Source organism: Pseudonaja textilis, chromosome 5 (assembly GCF_049901715.1).
Source record: "Pseudonaja textilis isolate UNSWEBS1 chromosome 5, rPseTex1.2, whole genome shotgun sequence".
Taxonomy (NCBI): Eukaryota; Metazoa; Chordata; class Lepidosauria; order Squamata; family Elapidae; genus Pseudonaja; species Pseudonaja textilis.
The window spans coordinates 38,492,124-38,512,275 of NC_141994.1; the positions used below are offsets into that span (position 1 = coordinate 38,492,124).

General features: G+C 36.6%; 1 protein-coding gene across 1 annotated transcript in view; it reads right to left on the bottom strand.

Annotated features, from left to right (window-relative positions):
- RASSF9 (Ras association domain family member 9) overlaps positions 1-15,590 on the bottom strand; it is a 35,346-nt gene extending 19,756 nt beyond the window's left edge. The window contains exon 1 of the mRNA XM_026699042.2: positions 15,324-15,590. Coding sequence (XP_026554827.1) covers positions 15,324-15,370 — 47 coding nt within the window. The 5' untranslated portion in view covers positions 15,371-15,590. The remainder of the gene's footprint in view (positions 1-15,323) is intronic.
- Positions 15,591-20,152: the final 4,562 nt, after the last annotated feature.

Genomic DNA, 20,152 nt, shown 5'->3' on the forward strand with positions numbered 1-20,152 from the left:
AACAGAATCAGGTTCCTGTCACCTGAGCTCTCAAGATGCAGTTATACTCAATTTACAATGAACTTGGACTAAAGCCTGAATAAACCAATCACTTCTGGAAACAGCAAGTCTGAACAAAACACTGACATTTAAATGAGATATGTTTCATTTTAGTTTCATCATCTGGATAGTCAACTTAGAAATCTGACATGCTTGTATTTTATAATTTCAGTATGTCTTGTCTTGAACCAGGTTCATTTAGAAGAAGAAGAAGAGAGAGAGAGAGAGAGAGAGAGAGAGAGAGTATGTATCTATGGAGTTGGTATAAAGCAGAGGTGTCAAACGTCACAGTGGTGTCACGTAATGTATCTGGACTTTTTTCCCCTTTGCTAAATTGGATTTGGGCGTAGCCAGTGTATGATGCATCCAGCCCACAGGCTGGGAGTTTGTCAGCCCTGGTCTAAAGTATTTGAGCCACCTGATATCATGGAATAGGATTCCAAAGTGGAGTTTAGAAATTGAGTTGCAAGCAAGAGAAAGGGAATCCATTACCTAGACTGAAATGCATCATGGATCCCTGTGAACAAGCAAGATAAAGTTAATAAATCCCAGGTTTAAATCATATTTGGGATAACTAAGCAGTGACAATACTGCATAACTTGCATGGGAGAAATCACTTTCAATTTCCATGGCTCCAAAGTCTGACAGGAAGAAAACTACTCCAGAGGAAGAGGGCCATAACATAAAATTTCACCATTGGATCCCTCTTTGTTAAAAATCTCAAGGGGGAGATTTTTGTTTATTGGCAGATGTTCCATTATTCAACTAGGATGTTACCTAGCTCAGAGAACACTGAGGACTCCACAGTTATAATTTCAAAGTGCCTTTCACCATCTTCTTACCTCTGTTTGTTCCTCCAACAACTTTACCCACTCTGAAAGACACTCTGATGTCTTTCAAATGTGCAGGATTTATTTTTAAAAGAAACCTCCAATTTACAATAAAAAAACCCTGCTCAAGCAGAAAACTGGCTTAGAGGTGGAGCTCTCACCTCACAATCAGGAGGCTGTGAGTTCGATCCTAGGTAGAGGCTATTATATGGAATAGACTCTCCTGCTTGAGCAGGGGGTTGGACTAAATGACCTCCAAAGTCCCTTCCAACTCTGTTATTCTATGATACCTACTACTTCTAGCTTCTGAAATCATGATTCTTTCTTTCTATAGATATTGATAAGAAATTGAATAAGCCATTCCATTACAAATGGCAATAGTATCCAGAAAGCAAATATCAATATTTGTTTGTGAATATTAGTGCCATTTCACTTTTGCTACATCCCACATTTTAACTTGATCAATTTTGTCCATTTTCCATATCAATTTTAAATTGGGAAGAAAGATCAACATAGAAATTTGCATGTTCAACACATTCAACTTAAGTTATTGAAATGTACTGGTTGTAATCCATCCTTAGTGGGTTACTGAGTTATTAGCTAAGACTTAAGTAAGGAATCTTTAAAAGTCCAGGTTGTGAAGAAGACAACATTTGGTGGAAGTTAGACTTATTTTTCTGCACTGATTTTCACAGCACAATAAAATAATTGAGAATATCTTTAAAATTATTTAAAACACTAACTCAAAGGGCTTTAATACTCTGTTATTAATTTTTGACGGTCCCATTTTTAAGATGCCACAAGAGTCTGTATTGTTTCCAAGATAGAATTAAATCTTTTTGGTTAATGTGACATATTTTCATTTTGGCACATATATGAATACTGAAGTTTTCCTTCAATATGTATTCAAACTGATACTTAAAAAAATATTGAATTGATGTTGCATCAGTCCAGTTGCTCTACATGGCTTACAATACAGTAAACAATATAAAAAACAATATAATAAAGAACAAAGAATTGGATAAAGAAAAAGAACAAGTTGGCATCCTACCAACAACTGATATGTGGTGGAGGGAGCATCAACTATCGTAGCTTCCTGAGAGAACAGCCAAGTCTTATGCCACCAATTGGTGCAAACACTAATATTTATAAAACTGAATATGGCTGGGGCAATGTTCACTTTAAAAGAATCTGATGAGATCTTAAAAGGGCTTAAGGAACATCACAAATAGGAATATCTGAAACACTGTTTGGACCGATCTGCTGTTTTACTTGAAAACAGCAGCTTTCCTCCATTTCTGTGCAGTTTCCTACATTGATCCCATTGTAAGTCTTTGTCTATGGATTGATAGTACCTATAAAGTTAAAAAGTGACAGTACAGTAGTTGAAGGAAAAGCTTTATTTTATTTCACATTATATGCTCACTATATGCATTCATCAATTCATCAGTACAAAACTATCGGTATCAAACCTCACAGCTATTTTTTGAATATAATTGTCTGTATATTCATTATGACCCACCTCCTACATTTCATTTTATTTCCACTTTTCCTACAAATGGATATATCTGTTGCTCTCTTAAGATAATATTCCATGCATCTCATGAATCAGATTTAGCTCCAGATTTAGTTTATGCTGTAATAAAGCACAAAGAGTCCATTGTTGCTACTGGAGCTCTTACACCTACACTCTTAATTTTTTTATGCCATTATGTTCTTTAGTTACATACCTGCTATGCAGAATGGTTAGGTATGCAGACCTTGTTAAGTATTTAATATGATTGCTCGTTGGTTTTAATTAGAGTAAACTGTAAATTTGCAACCACCAGAAACTCTGGATTCAACCAAATGCAATTGCAGCTTCAGATTCTAATCACAAAAATGGTTAGACATGACACAAACTTTCTGTGGAAGATTAACATAACAGTGTGCATAAATAATGAAATAAAATCCAGAATATTAACATAATAATAGAAGAGAACAGCTGACAAAAATACCACAGCTGGAAACATAGGAAATGTTGACCTGAGGATTGTCTGCAGCTTTCTGAAAACAAGTACTTCCTTTTATGCAGTTCCTAATGCCACCCATCAAATGGCAATATAGAGCTAGAGATATCTTTTCTTTTTATTGATTTACTGATTAGTGAAGAACATCAGAAACTGTTCTAGCTCATTCACACACCCCAAAATCCTGTCTTATGAAGCTTCTTTTTAGCAAGTCTCCTTAAAAGGTGGAGAGCCAGCAAATTGGACAGCCAGTTTGGTGTAATCGATTAAGGTCCTGTCCTAGAAGCCAGACGACTCTTCTATTACCGGATTATGCACAAAAGCCAGCTGGGTGACTTTCAACAAGTCACTTTCTCTCAGTCCAACTCATCTCACAGGATTGTTGTGAGGAAAGTAGGAGGAGAAAGGAATATTAGATATGCTTGCCACCCTGAGTTATTTGGATATTCATTGACATACCCTTTCCAACAATTGTAATGAAGACATACTTGCATTAAAGGTTTTTAGATGGGGTCCTAAATGATCAGTCCTGCTGAAATCATTACCAGCAATCATGTGTAACTTCTTTTCACACCCAGTGAATCATTAAACATCAGGGGATGGCTATTTTACATCTGTAAAATCTGTGTGGCAGCACTTGGCAATTAGGCCTAGCCAGTTATTATGTTAAGACTACAAGACTGGGATCTGCTGAGATGAAAACTGTCTCCAAAATCTGTCTCCAAAAACTCAAATTATTTTAGGCACTCTAACATACACTACTTTGTGGATGGTTTTTTTTTTTTTTTTCATATCTCAAGGCATCTTACTACTTTGACTCAGTTTCTTTCCCCCCCTCCCCCAAGTCTTACATTCTTTCTTATGTTTTTTTTTTGGCAACTATCCTGTAATCTACTTTTAGTGTTTTTCATCAAGGCAACCTCATAGTAGCTATTGTATTTCATTCAGATTTGCTTGAAATTAAATTTTACTGAGTTGGAAGATGCATTTTTAACATTTCAGTAATGATGTCAAAGAGGAATTGTGTTACCTTCCAACAGTCTTATAGTGATGATTAAAAAAAAGAAAAAGATTGGTTGGGAAACTGCTCTTCATCCTTGTAGAAAATTCCTAATGTGTAATTATCATAAGCATAGGAGAAAAAGAGGTGTGGTTTACCATCAAGAAACGTAATAATAAACAATAATTAACAGAAAATTTATTTTCACAATCTCTTGTTTGAAATGCTATATTAATTGTCTTTTTAAAAAAACTTTCTACCGTGTTGATTTGTGGGAAAATGTCCAAGGCCGAGGACTTCTTTTTTATATACAACTTTAAAGCCTGTCTATGAATTTTAAAGTATACCCGAAACATCTGACAGCGCAAGTAAGTGTGAATCAGACAGCAGCCAAGTACTTTTTAACATATGCATCACTTACCTTCTCTACAACTATGGGAAAAAAACCACTTCTTAGTGCTTACAGGCAGTTAAGGGATTGCTGTTCAACTTAATATAGTTGGCATCTAATTAAGCACACACAAATACCAGTAAAGCAATAAATAATTCAGTCTAATTTGTGGTAAGCAAATCTGAATTTATCTTACTTGAACTATCACAGGATAACTGCATACGGTTGACATAACTGGAAAAGTTCTTGGCTTTGGCAATATCAGCAAAATGGAACAAAGATAGCAAGAGGTGAAGCACAGCTCTAATATTCCACAAATTATGAAGGATATGAGCATATCAAGTGAACCAATTCCATTAGTGCAAAACTGTTTACACAGACACAATCTCATACTGAGGATCTTTCTGAATATTTCCTTATTCCTTATATCCATGTGTGTGGGAAAAGATCCTTCTATCTTTCTTATGCAGAGAAAGTGATACGTTTGCTACCAGACCATTTTTTATGAATTTGTTAATTAGATTTATATATTACCTTTTGTCATGTTTCCTGGATCTCTTTATATCTGACATTCAGTCATGCATTTATCAATTCCCTCATTTAACATGGCAAATCTTCTGTATTAACACTTTGAAGTTTAATTTGTCTGTTTTACATTTTGCTTTATGTAAAACTCATATAATGGCTTAATAAACTTTATATGCACTTAATAAACTTGATGACAAACCCTATTCCTTCATGCTTTTTGTTATTTATTTGTAAACCATCCCATTTATACATCTTCTAAGCTTTGTACAAGTAAGAAAAATATTTGAAAGCAACAGAACAGAACATAAAGAGATCTATGGCTCACACCTTAATAAGGTTTAGGAAGACATTAAAAGCCTGGCTACATTCCCAGGCTTTGAGACAGGGTGGGAGTTGAACCTGTATCAGGTGGGCATTTTGCTTATTATATGAATGTTTGACTATTACCTTTGATTTTACAGTTTGTGTGTTTCATATTTTTTCTTACTTTTTAAATTGTAAACTATTTGGAATCTCTGGGAGTTGGACAATCTGCAAATTGTGGGAGTAAGTTGTAGAAATAATAAAAAAGGTAATAGCATTGACAGCTATTATTGTTTGCTGCTATTACAGTGAATATGTGAAAGCTTTAAGCAAATTATACATTGTTCATAAAATTCTGGGTTATACAGGTATAGTTACAAAATCACAGTAACAAAAATGTCTCAGTACTGTTCTTGAAAGGAAAATGTCATTTACTAAGTTTATCAACATTTAAACTTTCCTCCATATAAAAATAGTTCCTGAACCTAATCATAACACTCTGGATGAGTCCTCCATCCTTTAACCTAAGCCCCTCTAAGGCAACAGTGCTAAAGGTGTCTTAGCTCTTCCAGGAACCACAAACAATTAGGCCTGATACAAGAACCTATCAAGTCCCCAAGATCACAAAGATACAAAATTCAAAGCTAGAAGACTACAAAGTAACTGGGATATTGCAAGAGAAAACCCAAGGCTCATAAGTCAGTACAAAGTAAATCCCCATGCAGTCCCTCTGACCAGTTTTGGTTGAGCACAGAATTGGATCAATGCCCACTTCAGCTGAGATTTCTTTTTTACCCTGGATTACCCAGCTGCTGTCCCTTTGTCACCTTCCTTTTGTATCTGGTATAAAACACAACTAGTTGAGCTAAATCTACTTTATTGTAAAGTTACATTAGCTTTATTGTAAAGCTGCTTAACAGAATACACTACTGAAAATACAAATTTCCCACTCTTCACCTTTAACTGCTTGCTCCATTATAAGGGTCGCCAACCTTTTGGACTTCAGAGACCACCAAACTCATAATTTTAAATCCTAGGGACCACTAACCGGTTCTGTGGGTGTGGCCTAATTTGTGGGTGTGGCTTGGTCATGTGACTGGCTGGGCATGGCTTGTATGTAAATATTATAAATATTTATATAAATATTGAATTTTTTATTTAAAAATGAGCAACTTTTACCAAAAATCAGGCAAAGCAGGCAGGCAGATTGAGCTGCTCACAGAATCACAGATTCATTCAGAGATCTATCTTTCTGCCATTGGCTAGCTCAGTCTGTCACATAAAATTTGCTTGCAAGCAAACTCAGAAAATTAACTCAAAACATACCATGTATGTAAATATTGAATTTTTTATTTAAAAAAGAGCAACTTTTACCCAAAATCAGGCAAAGCAGGCAGGCAGATTGAGTTGCTCACAGAATCATTCAGTGATCTATCTATCTGCCATCGGCTAGCTCAGTCTCTCAAATTTGCTTGCTGTGAATCTGCACTGAATAACCTTCAGTCCTAAGGGAGGTTTGGCTGTGCTTAAAAGCAGAGCCAGTCTTAAGATTAGCTAGAACCATTTCCTACTTTCTAGCTAATCTAAATCTCCCAGCACAGCAGAACAGATGATGGTTGGAAAAAGGAAAAATAGTAATTTAGCAGGCAAGTTTGCCGGGTAAGGAGTGAGTGGATGGTGAGGGTTCCTGTGGGCCATGTGGACGATGCAGCCTTGTGTTTCTGCGCAGACTGGATTAATTGCTTTGGGGGTGCTCTGGGGGAAAGATTTCTCTGTGGCCCACCAAAATTTTATCACAGCCCACTGGTTGGTGACCACTGCTACATTAGGATGGGTCTTTCCTTGGTTTCTTTATCTGACCATGAAGTGACTGCAGGCTCCTGCCCCTGATTGTTTCCTAGTCAGCACCTCTTCTATTCTTCAAAGTCACCCATACATTCACCTTCTTCAGACTCATCCTTTCCTTCTGAGTTCTCAGGGAAAATAGGTTATGGGCTATGAAAACAAAAAGCAGTTCTGTCCCTCTCCTCTTCTCCAAGCAACTCCTTTTAAGCCCATAAAGTATCTATAAATCGGGGGGTAGGCAGCCCTTTCTTGGGAATCTTCTGATTCTCCTCTCTTGTATCTTGTGTACCTGATGTGGAAGAAGCTGAATCATTTCTCCCTAATTGTTCTCTTGGTTCATACAATGAACACAGGAGCAGTTGCTTTATCTTGCCCTGCTCAGTTGTGTACTCTTTTAGGAAATATAGAAAATTCCAAAGGAAGAGATATAGACTCTCATTTTAATGTATGATCAATATAAAATACTTTATTGGCCAAGTGTGATTAGACACACAGATGCATAAGTTCTCAGTGTGCATGCAAACTAATGATACTTTGATATTATAATTATTAATTGATATTATTGATAATAATGTCAAGCATGGAAAATCAGGAAGCATATGCTTTCTACCAGAATTTGAACTTCTAATGGTCAAAGAAAATAGGAGGTAGATAAGAGTCAATGGAATTCAAGGTGAGCTGGATTTAGATCTCTTGTGGGTATGACATCCTCGACCTTTCCCTCAGGCTCAGCCTGGTCATCTCCTACATAACTTGTAACTAATAAGAGTCCATTTCTGTTTCTTTGCTATAAGGTCATGAGAACAAAGTCATAAAAATTAACAAAATCAAAGTTCTTTGTCAAGGTATAAAAGCGGTCAGGTGTTTGTATCTCCCCATTATCTCCTGAGGATCTCTTTGAATTAAAGATGTAACTTTTTTCAGAATGAACTATATTTACGGAATTGCAATAACAATAGTGCTTAGACTTATATATACCACTTCACAATGCTTTACAGTCCTCTCTAAGCAGTTTACAGAGTCAGCATATTGCCCTCAACAATCTTAGTCCTCTTTTTACCAACCTCGGAAGGATGGAAGGCTGAGTCCACCTTGAGCCTTAATTCGAACTGCCAAATTGCAGGCAACAGAAATACCCCACAGAACTGCATTCTAACCACTGCATCACCGAAGATCTTGTCTGTCTCCCTGTATCCAACCTTTATAATATATGAGCTGGAAACAATTGCCCTACATGGCAAACTCTGGAAATTTTAGTACAAGTCAATTTATCAAGTGCTGTAAATGGCTGTTTGATGATTTAAAAACCCAGCTCTTTATATATCTCCTCCATGATGCATCTCTGCACTACATCAGTTATCCTCAATGAAACATTCAATTAAATTTAATTTGTTTTTCAAGAATGAGAGTAATGTCTTAAATATTTATTCTGATACCATAATTAGACTCTTAGACTAGAAATGCAGTCTGCATCTAAGATAGTTTATCTAACAACAAAACACTGTGAATCAGGAAACTTTGAATCTAAATTTGAATCCTAGTTGAATAGAATGTACTGACTTGTCCTTATTTATAATTCCCATTTCTATGGCTGTTCACTGGTAAATAACCAGGGGTGGGCTTCAAAAATTTTAGCAAAGGGTTCTCTGCCCAGTTGCTGAGTGGGTGTGGCCATGGTAGGCATAGCCTAGTCAGCCTCCTGCACCATGGCGGGGGGGGAGCATTTTTTGCCCTCCCTGAGCTCTGGAGGTTTTCCTTGAACCTCCAGGAGGGTAAAAACGGCTTCCCTGAACTCCGGAGGTTCTCTGAAAGCCGTTTCTGGCCTTCCCGAACTTCTGGGAGGCCTGTTTTTCACCCTCGAGCCTTCATGCACACCCTGCACTTACCCACATTCAAAAGGACTGTGTCAGGACTCCTGGGAGAGGCGGAGCTGGGTGGGTGGGGCGAATCAGGAGAGGAATTTGGGGATTCTCCAAACTGCCCAGAATCTTAGCTAGGGGTTCTCCAAACCCCTGCAACCCCCAGCAGCCCACCCTATACATAACTTTGTTCAACACTTTGGCTTCAAACTAGTTCTTAAACATTCTCATAAATCTGGTGAAGTAATATATGGCCAATGAATACAGAATTCCACCCTTGGTGTTCTATCTACATGAAACAGCCTTAAAAGATAACCTGAGATTAATTGATGGTTGCCTCTCTAATTCATAAGGAAGCAGTGGGAATTGATGTTTGCATTATGTTTGTAATTACAGTGTTTGCATATTATGATGGTTAAGATAATGTCTGTAAAATATACCTTTAAGTATTTATTATTCTTATGTGTTCGAGGAACTTTTGTCCCCTGATGTAAGTAAATAATAATTTTCTGAATATATTTAGCTACTTAATGCCTAAAGGAGCTACTGTCTTTTAACCTGTGCTCCCATGTTTAAAAACTAGAACAGATTCATGCAGAAGTATACTTTGCTACTGATTCAGTTTTTCAATATTCACCCTATAGTACAGAGAAACACACACACACAGGTGTTTCTCACATACCTTGTAAATGGCCTCTTAGTGACCATTCAAAGTTATGACACACTCCCCCAAAGGTGCTTACAACCTGATTTTAAAGTTTCAAGGGTCACACCTCCCTCTATGGTCATGCAATAGCATATTGGGTACTTGGCACCTGGCTCACCTTTATTCATTTACAGTTACCTGCAGTCATGTGACCATGAGTTTTGACATTTTTGCTGGTTTTCAGTATTTACTTACAGTTTCCAACAATAACAAAAAAATCAATTGGACAAGACAGATTTGCTTAATGACCACTATGTTGGCTGAATGACCATTGTGTTCGCTTAACAACCACCACAGAATAAGTTGTAAAATTGGATGCAGTCATATGGGTATCCACTTAACTACCAGAATGAGTTACAACTATAATTCTGGGATCAATTACAGCCATTAGCCAAGGATAGCTATTATTTCCTCCTAATATGGAAGTTTAGGCTATTTTTATTATATGGATGATCTACTCAAGTACTGTAGAGTTAATCATTCTTTGGCATATCATCTAGAAGGATTTTGATTCTTAGTTGGTCTGGTTTGTTTTAACAATGGATTTACAATCCAACTATATGTAATTTACAATCTTATTATTATGATCCAATGCACTAGATCGTAAATTTTGTAGCTCTTATAGACAAATAGTTTAGATTCAGAATGAAATATCTCAGGGCCTACAGTCCATTTATCACATGCTAAAGAATATGAAGCAAGTAGACCTTGATGTGTTCATTAAGACCACACAGAAGAAAACAGGAGTAATGAACTCTGACCTATTTTTCCAGGTCATTGTGACAATTTAAGGCATCTACACTGATTTCTACAATTTAATATATATTGTACTAATAATGGTCAGATGGGAACATATGAAGGACAGAAGTATATTAGTAGCTGTTCTTGAGCTCTTTTGCACATAATTTGTAAAGAAAGATATGACTTCCCTTTGATGAAAAACAAAGAATGTGTGATTCAATAAAATTTATCTTGTTTTACTGATTGCATTCATAACATAGTGTTCCAGTTAGTTTATCACTCTTTTAAAAAATCTACAGTAGTTTAACTGTTCACAGGCCTTTCTAACACATAACTTTTAAAATAAAACTTTCTTGATCTGTTAGTTTCCACAATACATAACTTTAAAGAGTTAATAACAAAAACAACAACACTCTTTGGATCTTTGTTCTGTAAGTATCTCCAGAAATGCACTATTTGCTTCTTTTTATGGAAATACATTCATTTGGGTTACATTATTCACAAATGAATTAATGTAATTGGTTTTATGAACAATCGGACCTAGTGAATTCTGCCTAGGGTTTCAGTGATCTCCAATTTTAGAGAGTATGGCCTTTTGAAATAAAAGAGCCATTGTTGACTTATCTTAAAGAGAAACATTCATGTTTCTCTATAGAAGACATGCTTACTGCTTCCTCATTTAAAACTTTCAAATGAGTCAATTCCATTTGTGATCAGCCTTTTTTGTTGTTGTTAAGTATTTATTTCTGACTATATTGCCTGTAAAAGCTGTAAACATTTTCATGTCCTGCTTTTTCTATCTGTTCTCAATAAGAAGCATTTTCATTTAGGGCCTACTTTTGGTACCACAGGTATAAGAAAATAAATTCACAGTTCAATTCATTTATATATAAGTATTTTATTCACAAATCATTAAGATGATTCTTACTCTTTCTCTGAATTACGTAAGCTTATCCACAAGTCCATGTAATTTTCTCTACTGGAATGAAATCATTTCCTATCTTCTTCAAATAGTAGATAATACAGCAAAATATCTTCCTGAAGCTTAAATTAGTTCACTTCCATATATTACTAAAAATGCTTGCCAGTTTCATCATCAGAAATCAGTCATACTAAGATTTAACTAATGGGAAAATGTTTTTTTAAAAGTTGCTCATTTCTTTGAATGCCATTTTTACATTAAATACAGTGTGTAAGAGAAGAGAGTAAAACTCTCTGTCTGCTCTACCTCTCTACTTGGAGATGGTTTTTCCTGGTACCTCTCAGCCTAGCTCTAATACTTGGATTTGCATATTAATAAGCAAGAAGCAGACTCATTCCCCGCCTCCATTGGACTGTTCCAATTCAGTATTCTAGTCAGTCAGTCATGCTCCATTCTAAGATCCTGTTTCATTCTGGGTCCCACCCCACTTCAGCATTTTTTTAATTCTTTTCCACCACAGGCATTCAGTATTCAATGGCTATGAGCAAGTACAGCCATTCATTTGGCAGCATCAGAAGGATTGTTCCTTTGGGTTTTAGCAGGAAATGAAAAGTTGATTTATTTCTGTGTACATCATGTGTTTCCATGATATGCATGTTCAAACTTAACTATTTTTTGACCTGGCCTCCTATAATTTACATGTATGTCAGAATTCAGTGGCTCAGCATGCTAATAGAGGGAGTAATATGGCATTCATGCTAAGACAAGTCATATATTTCATGTTTGTTTTCAACTTATCTCTTTTTCAAGTGCTGTTGAAAACAAACACAACAAACTATAGTTGATTGCTCGTATTACATTTCATCTCCTACATGATTTGCTTCCTTTATCTGAAAAAAAGCTTTACTGTTGTAGCACTGAGAGTCAGATAAGGATAATTTTCTACTTCAAGTCTCTCATGTAGGGCATCCTTCTCAAAAATCAACCCTCTTAATAAAATAGTCCAGTAGAAAGAAGACTATTAATAACTCTAAATTATGGCATGTCCCATAGAGAGAGCCAGGCAGTAAGTATCACATTCAAGATAAGTGATATTTGTACAAAGACGTGTTAGATTGATCATGCTGGCTATGCCACATGCTTCTGGAGAAAGTGAACTGAGAAAACATATTCTGTTTGATGCAATGAATAGTTATCATGATTGGTTGTTTCAACATTTTCACTACACAATTTATGGAATACGTTAACATTCTTCAGATAGTTTGTGAAGAAATGACAGCATGATTGGGGAGTTTTTTTGGAAAGCCACATTATTACTTAACCAGAAAACAACTAAGTGATAATGTTGCTTTCCAAAAGTATCGCCATTCACGCCTTCATATCTTCACAAACCATCTAAAGAATGCTAAGGTATCCTATAAATTGTATAGTCAAAATGTGAAAAACCACAATTGTTTTAGAACCAGACTGACAACCATTGCTAAAATCATTTTTAAAAAAAATAATAAATAGCTGGATCAGTGTTTAGTTCTCATTCCTCAGATGTCCTCAGGTGCTGGTTATTAAGATAAAAGAAACATAACAGTCTAGCCATATAATGCAAATTATAATACAATAAAACTAAAAAGAATAGAATAGAATGGAATGGAATAGAATAGAATAGAATAGAATAGAATAGAATAGAATAGAATAGAATAACAGAGTTGGAAGGGACCTTGGAGGTCTTCTAGTCCAACTCCCTGCTTAGGGAGGAAACCCTACACCACTTCAGACAAATGGTTATCCAAGTATTCAATATATGACAAGGAAAGGGTGCCCCCTTTCTAGGTTTCATAGAAACATTTGGCTATTCAGTACTGAAACCCGCAGAATGGATGCAGACCACTCTCTGAACTGACCTAGGTGGTGTCTGCTTATGTTGATATAATCTCAGACATGTGTTGAGGAATGAACACAACAATATTTACTGAAATCAATTAGAATGTATAGATGCTTTGACTTCACTTGAGGCATCTGGTAAAAAAAAGAATTTATACACCAACCTGTAAGATGATTTATAAACAAGAATCATAATGGTTTGGTTAATGCATTTCTTGCTACAGTTTTTTAAATTTGATATATTGATATGTCAATAATTGATATAGTATTTCAAATTTATGTTTAAGACAGTTTCACGAACGTTATTCTGAATTCATGAAAGTTTGCTGAGCTCCCCGCTCTTAGATACATGACTCATAGGATTCTCAGTTTCCAAAAAACATCTGTAATGTTACAGATGTAGCACTGTCCATGCATCACTTGTGTTTAAGCCCTAGAACTATGCATCAGGAAATCCAAAAGCTCCATTTCAGGGTGATTCTCTACATTCCAACAACAATGAATAGGTAAATCCTGCTCGTAGCCAATTAAGTTACAGTGTGGCAAAAACAAGATAATGGTGATCTCATTACCCTTCCAGCATTAAAATATCAATTTTCTATCTCTCTTGGCAGCTCTTGAATGACCAGGCACAGATTTGGAGCAGGAGTAAACTCTTGCCAAATTTGTTACAGTATAGTGGCTCACTGAAGGATGCTTCTGTCTACTTCATGCCCTTCATTACAGTGCTGGTTTAATGAAATAAATGTGATCAAGGAGAATAAGTTAAATGCAGGCCAGATTCTTTGAGCTTTAAAAACAATTTCTTTCCCAGGAAAACCAAGGTTAGAATTAGTCCCAGTCTCATTTCAAATAATCCAAAATAATTCTAGCCAAGTGTAAGTCTTTAGACCCTGCTGTAGTTACTACTCAGAAGTAATTTCCAATGTGCATAACAATTATGTGGATTCATTCTTGTATAAATTTATACATAATTACAACCTAAATCAATTCTTATGGCCAGAATAAGGTTCAAAATAAAACAGAAAACACATCTCAAAATATTGTTTAGTCTACAGCTCTTAGTAACATTGGAATACACCTATCTTCTTACTACTTATGAATGCCAGCACAATGCTGAAGAAAAGTCAAGGTACAAACAGGTACTGACTGAGAAAGATCAGAATACATTAATTAGGGAGAACAGGAAATTTTTTATTATGAAGGATACTTTTCAACAGAATCAAAATAGAAACAAAGTTCTAATCAGGATTACAAAAACCAGAAGACAGACTAAGTTAACACATTAACCTTGCCCTCCCCTTTTGTCAAGGTTAGGGTTGAATCACTCTCACATCAATTGCACAGGATGGTATTCCTTCCAACACACCACAAGATATAAAGCACACCAGCAGCTAAAAATAATAACAAAATTCCAGAGCATGCAATTTGGGTTTTTTTTTTGGGGGGTCGGAGAAAGAAGCACGATGGGAAGACGGGGGAGGGAGCAGAGAAAAAGTAACAGAAGCCCCCTGAGATATGAGGGGACTAGTATCTCTTTGGTTCCCCTTTCCCACATATCATCCCAATGTCATACACTCCAGACATCTTAAACTTTAACCGCTCTTTGGAAAACGACTCCTCCTTCCGGGAGCGCTCAGGCAAACTTTGAAAAAAGTTTGGTAGCCAGCAAGTTTTTCTTTTTAAAACCCTAATGGCACGCGTCTTCGCCGTTTGCAGCGGGACCAACAGTCACCCCATTCCCCTCCCCGCCCCATTTTAAAATAACAGCGCTTTGACGTTTGTTGTGAACTTTCGTTCCAACCTGGGATATTCTGCAATCATCCTTTCATCCAGGACGACATTTTAGAAGTAATCATCTCTTCCAAGGCTCAATTCGCAGGCTAGGTTAATAAGGCGATTGTGCTGCTAGGTACACAGACCGATTTTATATTCTGCTCTTTTTCTTTTTTTCTTTTATTTCCCTTTTGAAAAGAGCAGGCGTAGGAGAGAAACTTTGGAAAGTTTTTAAATTCCTTTGGGAGAGACTCACTTCTACCAGGCAATGGCGGAGCAGAGGTAAAGTGGGTAGCGGAAGGTATACATCCCCTCCCATCACAATCACCTCATAAGCATCTGTTTCCAAAAACGTCTGTTAATCTTTGGAGTACGCGGAGATCTGGGATAAAACTGGGACAAGCTGACATTTGGCGGAAAAAGAGACGAGCAGGTCCTCCGACGAAAACAAACCCGCGCACTCGGACCCAGAGCTGAGTTTCACTCCTCGCCTTACCTGTTTTTGTGGCGGGTTTTTAAGAGATTCCTTCCAAAGGGAGACATGGTGAGCCCCCAAAGCAGCAGGAGAACATCAAACTCGGGGACAGTGGATAAGCCGTTTCCCTGCGCGCTTTCTGTTGCTGCTGCTGCTACCGCAGCCGCCGTTCCAGCTTGTTAATAGTCACCCGGCGTAGAAGTTGTGCAATCCGTTGCTAACTTTGAACTCCTGCCTCTTGTTGTTGCTGCTGCTCTTTTGGAGCCCTGCCCAGTTGCGAGCTGGAAGGAGGCATTTAGGATAGGGAGAAGGGAATGACAACAAGAACAAAGGGAGGGGAGGGAAGAAGTGGGGGGGGGACCCTAATTAGATGCTCTTTCTGACTTCACTAATGAAACACCCATAGCTTGGCAAAGACTCAAGACTCGCAGTGGGCAGGAAAGAACTTCTCTGAAAATGCACAGCAAGGTCATGGCAAACTTAACCAGGGACGCTGCCGCTTTCCCCCTTCTAAGCCAAGGATGACTTTGTCTCTCATAGTTCAGGTGATGTTCCTCTTGTCCAGATGAACTTATCGAAAATCCAACCTGATTAGCAAACTGTTGAGCTTCACTGAATTCAGCAAAAGAGGAAAAAGGGAAAATCAGCTGGGAACAAAAAAAGGAAGCTCAGGTGAAATTGCAGAAGATTCAGATATAATTCCTATAGGTTGTTAGTTGCAATAGGATTTCAGTTTACACACCACAGTGGCTTGCTTCACTGTGGTTTGTTTGAGTAAAGCAAGTCATTGATGTATAAACTCTAGTTTATGTCTTAGTATGCATGTGAACACAATCATTGTGGTATATTTTAAAAAAAAAAAACTTCGGGCAAGCCATTTATGGCATATCACAGCATGCTAGATCAATCAAAGAGGTCGTAATAGAGAAAAAGAAAAATTTGCTTGTCCTTAAATTAGCAGAATTATGAATGAATTTTATTCCAAAGCTAAGTAATATTGCAGAGTATACTTTCCCATTAAATAGCATTTCCCCTTTTCATTCCTTGGAAAAATGACTGAGGGGACTATGAGAAGTTGAGATAGTGACCAGAAAAATATCTTTCCCAGCTTTAGTGATTTGGACTTTTATGTAATACCATATTTTTCCCACTAACCAACTGGAGAATATGAGATCACAGGTTTTCCACTGCTATTGTCAATAGAAAAAAAAAAATTCCCAGGGACTGTGCTATACAGTAGGAAAAAGTGGCTGGGCCTTCCTGACACTTTCATGCACTGTAATTTTTCAAACAACATCTAGAAGACTATCAGCATGTTATTGTTATATGATTATTTATCATTTATTTTCTTGGGTTGGGTACTTTTAATCTTGTTTTCATAGGATTAAATGAAATAGATAGATAGATAGATAGATAGATAGATAGATAGATAGATAGATAGATAGATAGAGATAGATAGATAGATAGATAGATAGATAGACACATGCTTCATGTCATTGTTGACTCTAGTGACTGCCTGAACAAGTCCCTAAGTTTTCTTAGCAAAATTTCAGAAGTGGTTTGTCATTACCTGGTTTTTTTCTAGGCTGAGAGAAAGAGACTGGTCCAAAGTAACCCAGCTGGCTTTAGACATTAGTAGGACTAGAACTCGGAGTTTCTTAGTTTCTAGCCTGGTGCCTTAACCACTGTACCAAATTGGTTCTATGGTACTTATATAAGTTGATATCAAGTAATAAATACATATGGTTGGGAAGTCATGGAGATATGATAGGATCATAGGACCCTCCAAACAATTCAGGGAAAAGGAAACTACCCAGAGTAATTTCAAAACCTGACTCTCTTGCTTTGAATATTTGATCCCAAATAATTAATTTAAATTACTGGAAAGTTAATTCTAGCTGAATGTTAAATTCTGTAACAGTTAAGTCACAGACAGTAGAAACATTTACCCAGAGAGCTAGTGGCTTCATTGGTCTCCTGTCAAGAATGCTTTAATTTGGACTCCTGGAATCAGGAGAACAATAGAATCAAGGACCCAAATGTTCACTTCCAAGATGGTGACTAAAATATTTTTGCACTTTGTAAGACAGATAGAAAGAGCACATCCTGTAGCAATATAAATCTTGTATTTTGGAAAAACATCTGTGGTGCTTTGCATACTCACTAATTAAGAGATACACTTCAGGACTCAATGGACATAGTAGGATTATGGACATTAAACTTAATGCAGGAAGTATGAATGGGAACATGTGCATGTTATTTAAGAGGTTACAGATCATGTAGACCCTCTGGGAAAGGTGTAGAAGTCTTTACTTTGAAAGTTAATTATATACATGACTCAAGGAATCACAAGTTATTTACCCTTCCTGTGTTTATTTACCTATATGATTAGAGTGCAAAGCTGCTTTTAGGGCCCATTCCATTGCCAGAATGCCATGTGAGCATAACTCAGTATGAGTCTTTACCATTCTGTTCCACCAATGGGGTATACTTAAAATGGGAGCATATCCAGGAACCTTGGTAATACCATATTATCTTCCTGTAGTACTCGAGATAATTTTTTTTTCTTGATATATTTCCCAGTTTGGGTACATGGATTTCAACTTATAATCCTTCTGTTTCATTATAAATTATTATGCTATCCCCAAGCTTGAAATATGAACTTTTTACTATATTATCTGTCAAGTAACTTGAGTACATTAATGCTTTGAATAATAATGCTTTGAATAATTTAATAATGCTTTGAAGCAGAATTTCCAAGCCTTCCTGCATTTGGATAGCAATAGGATTTAGACTTATATATCACTTCATAGTGATTTACAACACTCTCTAAGTACTTTACAGAATCAGCATCTTGCCCCCAACAATGTATGTCCCCATTTTACTGAACTGGTCAGGATCAAACTCCTGGCAGTGGGCAGAGTTAACCTGCAATACTGCATTCTAACCACTGTGCTACCACTACTTAACCCTCAATTACTTCCAGCAATTAGGCACTTCTCAACCACTGTGCCACCATGGTTCCTATCCTGGGATGCTACTGTTGCTTCTGCTTCCCATTCCAGGAATTCCATCACCAAATATACTACTGTTTTGGCATGCCAGTTACAGAGAAGAATGCAGACAGATCTCTCAATTTTCCTTATGCCACATAATTTCTGGATGAATTGGCAGAGGATGGGAAATCTAGAACATCAACCGAATAGATAGGAAGTTTGCAGTGCCACTGGAGAGAAAAGAAGAGTTGTGTGAGGTTTCTTTCCATTAAAAATTAAAAAAGTTTTACTTTACCCCCTTTTCAGTTAACTATTTTGCTTCTTATGAAAATGGTTCAATTTGCTAGACATCATTCTTATTTGAATCATCAAGAGTTTAGTATCCCAATTCTTCTTATGATGTTCTTATAATGGTCAGTTTCGGATTTTCTTTATTCTACTAGCACAGTCATAGAAAACCTACCTGGGGAAATTGGCAGAATTTTTTTTCAACAGTGAAAATCTTAAAAGGGAAAATTTTTGATCAGGGCAAAAAATTGTGAAGTATAGCAGAAAAATAGAAGAATCCCTCTATTTTCTGAGGTGCTGAATATGTAGAATAATCTCATTTTACCTTTTATGCTGAAATTAATTTAATATGAATAAAAAGATCACTAAAAGAAAAAGAAAATGGAAATCTGGCAGCTGAATGTAGATGTTGTTGTCTCTAAGCCATTTTATTGTAAGCATTTTTTAAAATAACCCCGTTAATCTGCATGGGATGATGTTAACATCTATTCCATGGATCACCTATTAGTAGCAGAAGTGCCCTGCATCCTTCAAGTTAATCTATTTCAAATTTAGGTCATGTCACTAAAATTCTTGAGCTGTGGCTACATGAAGAAGGAGCAGAGCTGGGTAATAAAACTGAGAAAAAAGAGCAAGGAGAAAAAGAAGCAGCAACTAAATCCTATAAACTTGGCAATTGATCAGATGGTCCAAATTTATATACCCACAGAAAGTTTTCTTTTCATACAGCTAAGCTGGAGCTGAGTTCAATCATGGGGAATTTCCTCACTATTCAATAGTGACAAATATTTCCTAACCACCTGAAATGTTTCCCAGTCTTTCTTGGCAGAGAAACTTCATTCCACAGCTGGGAATTTTTCCAATACACATTAACTCCCCTCTTCTCCACCCAACCTTCCTTTCTCTTTGTCTGACTTTAAATATTATGGTCAGATTATTTCAGCAGGCAGTTTTACATTATGACACTTTCTCTTATTACAAAGATAAACAATAATATAAAGGTTCAAAGTATCATTAGCTGAGCTCAAGTCATTCTCTTGATATCCCAATTTAATAAATACATGTCTGGCCTTTCTTACAATGAAATGTTCTTCTTTTTCTAACAACTCAACACATCCAAACAGAAAATTGGAAGTATAGAAGCTTTTCCCTTTTTCTTGCTGTGGAGGGGGAAAGTGATCTGTTCATCAACAAGCTGAAAACAGCTGGGTTACACTTAGGCTGAATTGAGGTCCATGTACTGCAGTTGGAAGCCAATAGAAGAGAAATGGCAAATACAGATAAATGGGACATACTGAAAATTATCAAGTGGAATTCAAAATGAAATCAGCAATATAGTTGTCAATGGATCTCCCATTTATCTGATGAAAAAATCAATGATAGAGCAGACTAAATCAGAATTATCTCAATAGATGACCAGAGCAGCAAGATTTTCACAAAGATGGAAAGACTTAATGCTACCCACTATGGAGGAATGGTAATAGTAAACTTGAAGTTTTGTCCTTTTTACCACCAACATGTAAAGTTACTGCATTTTCTTCAAACAACAGATAAGCATTGGTTCAA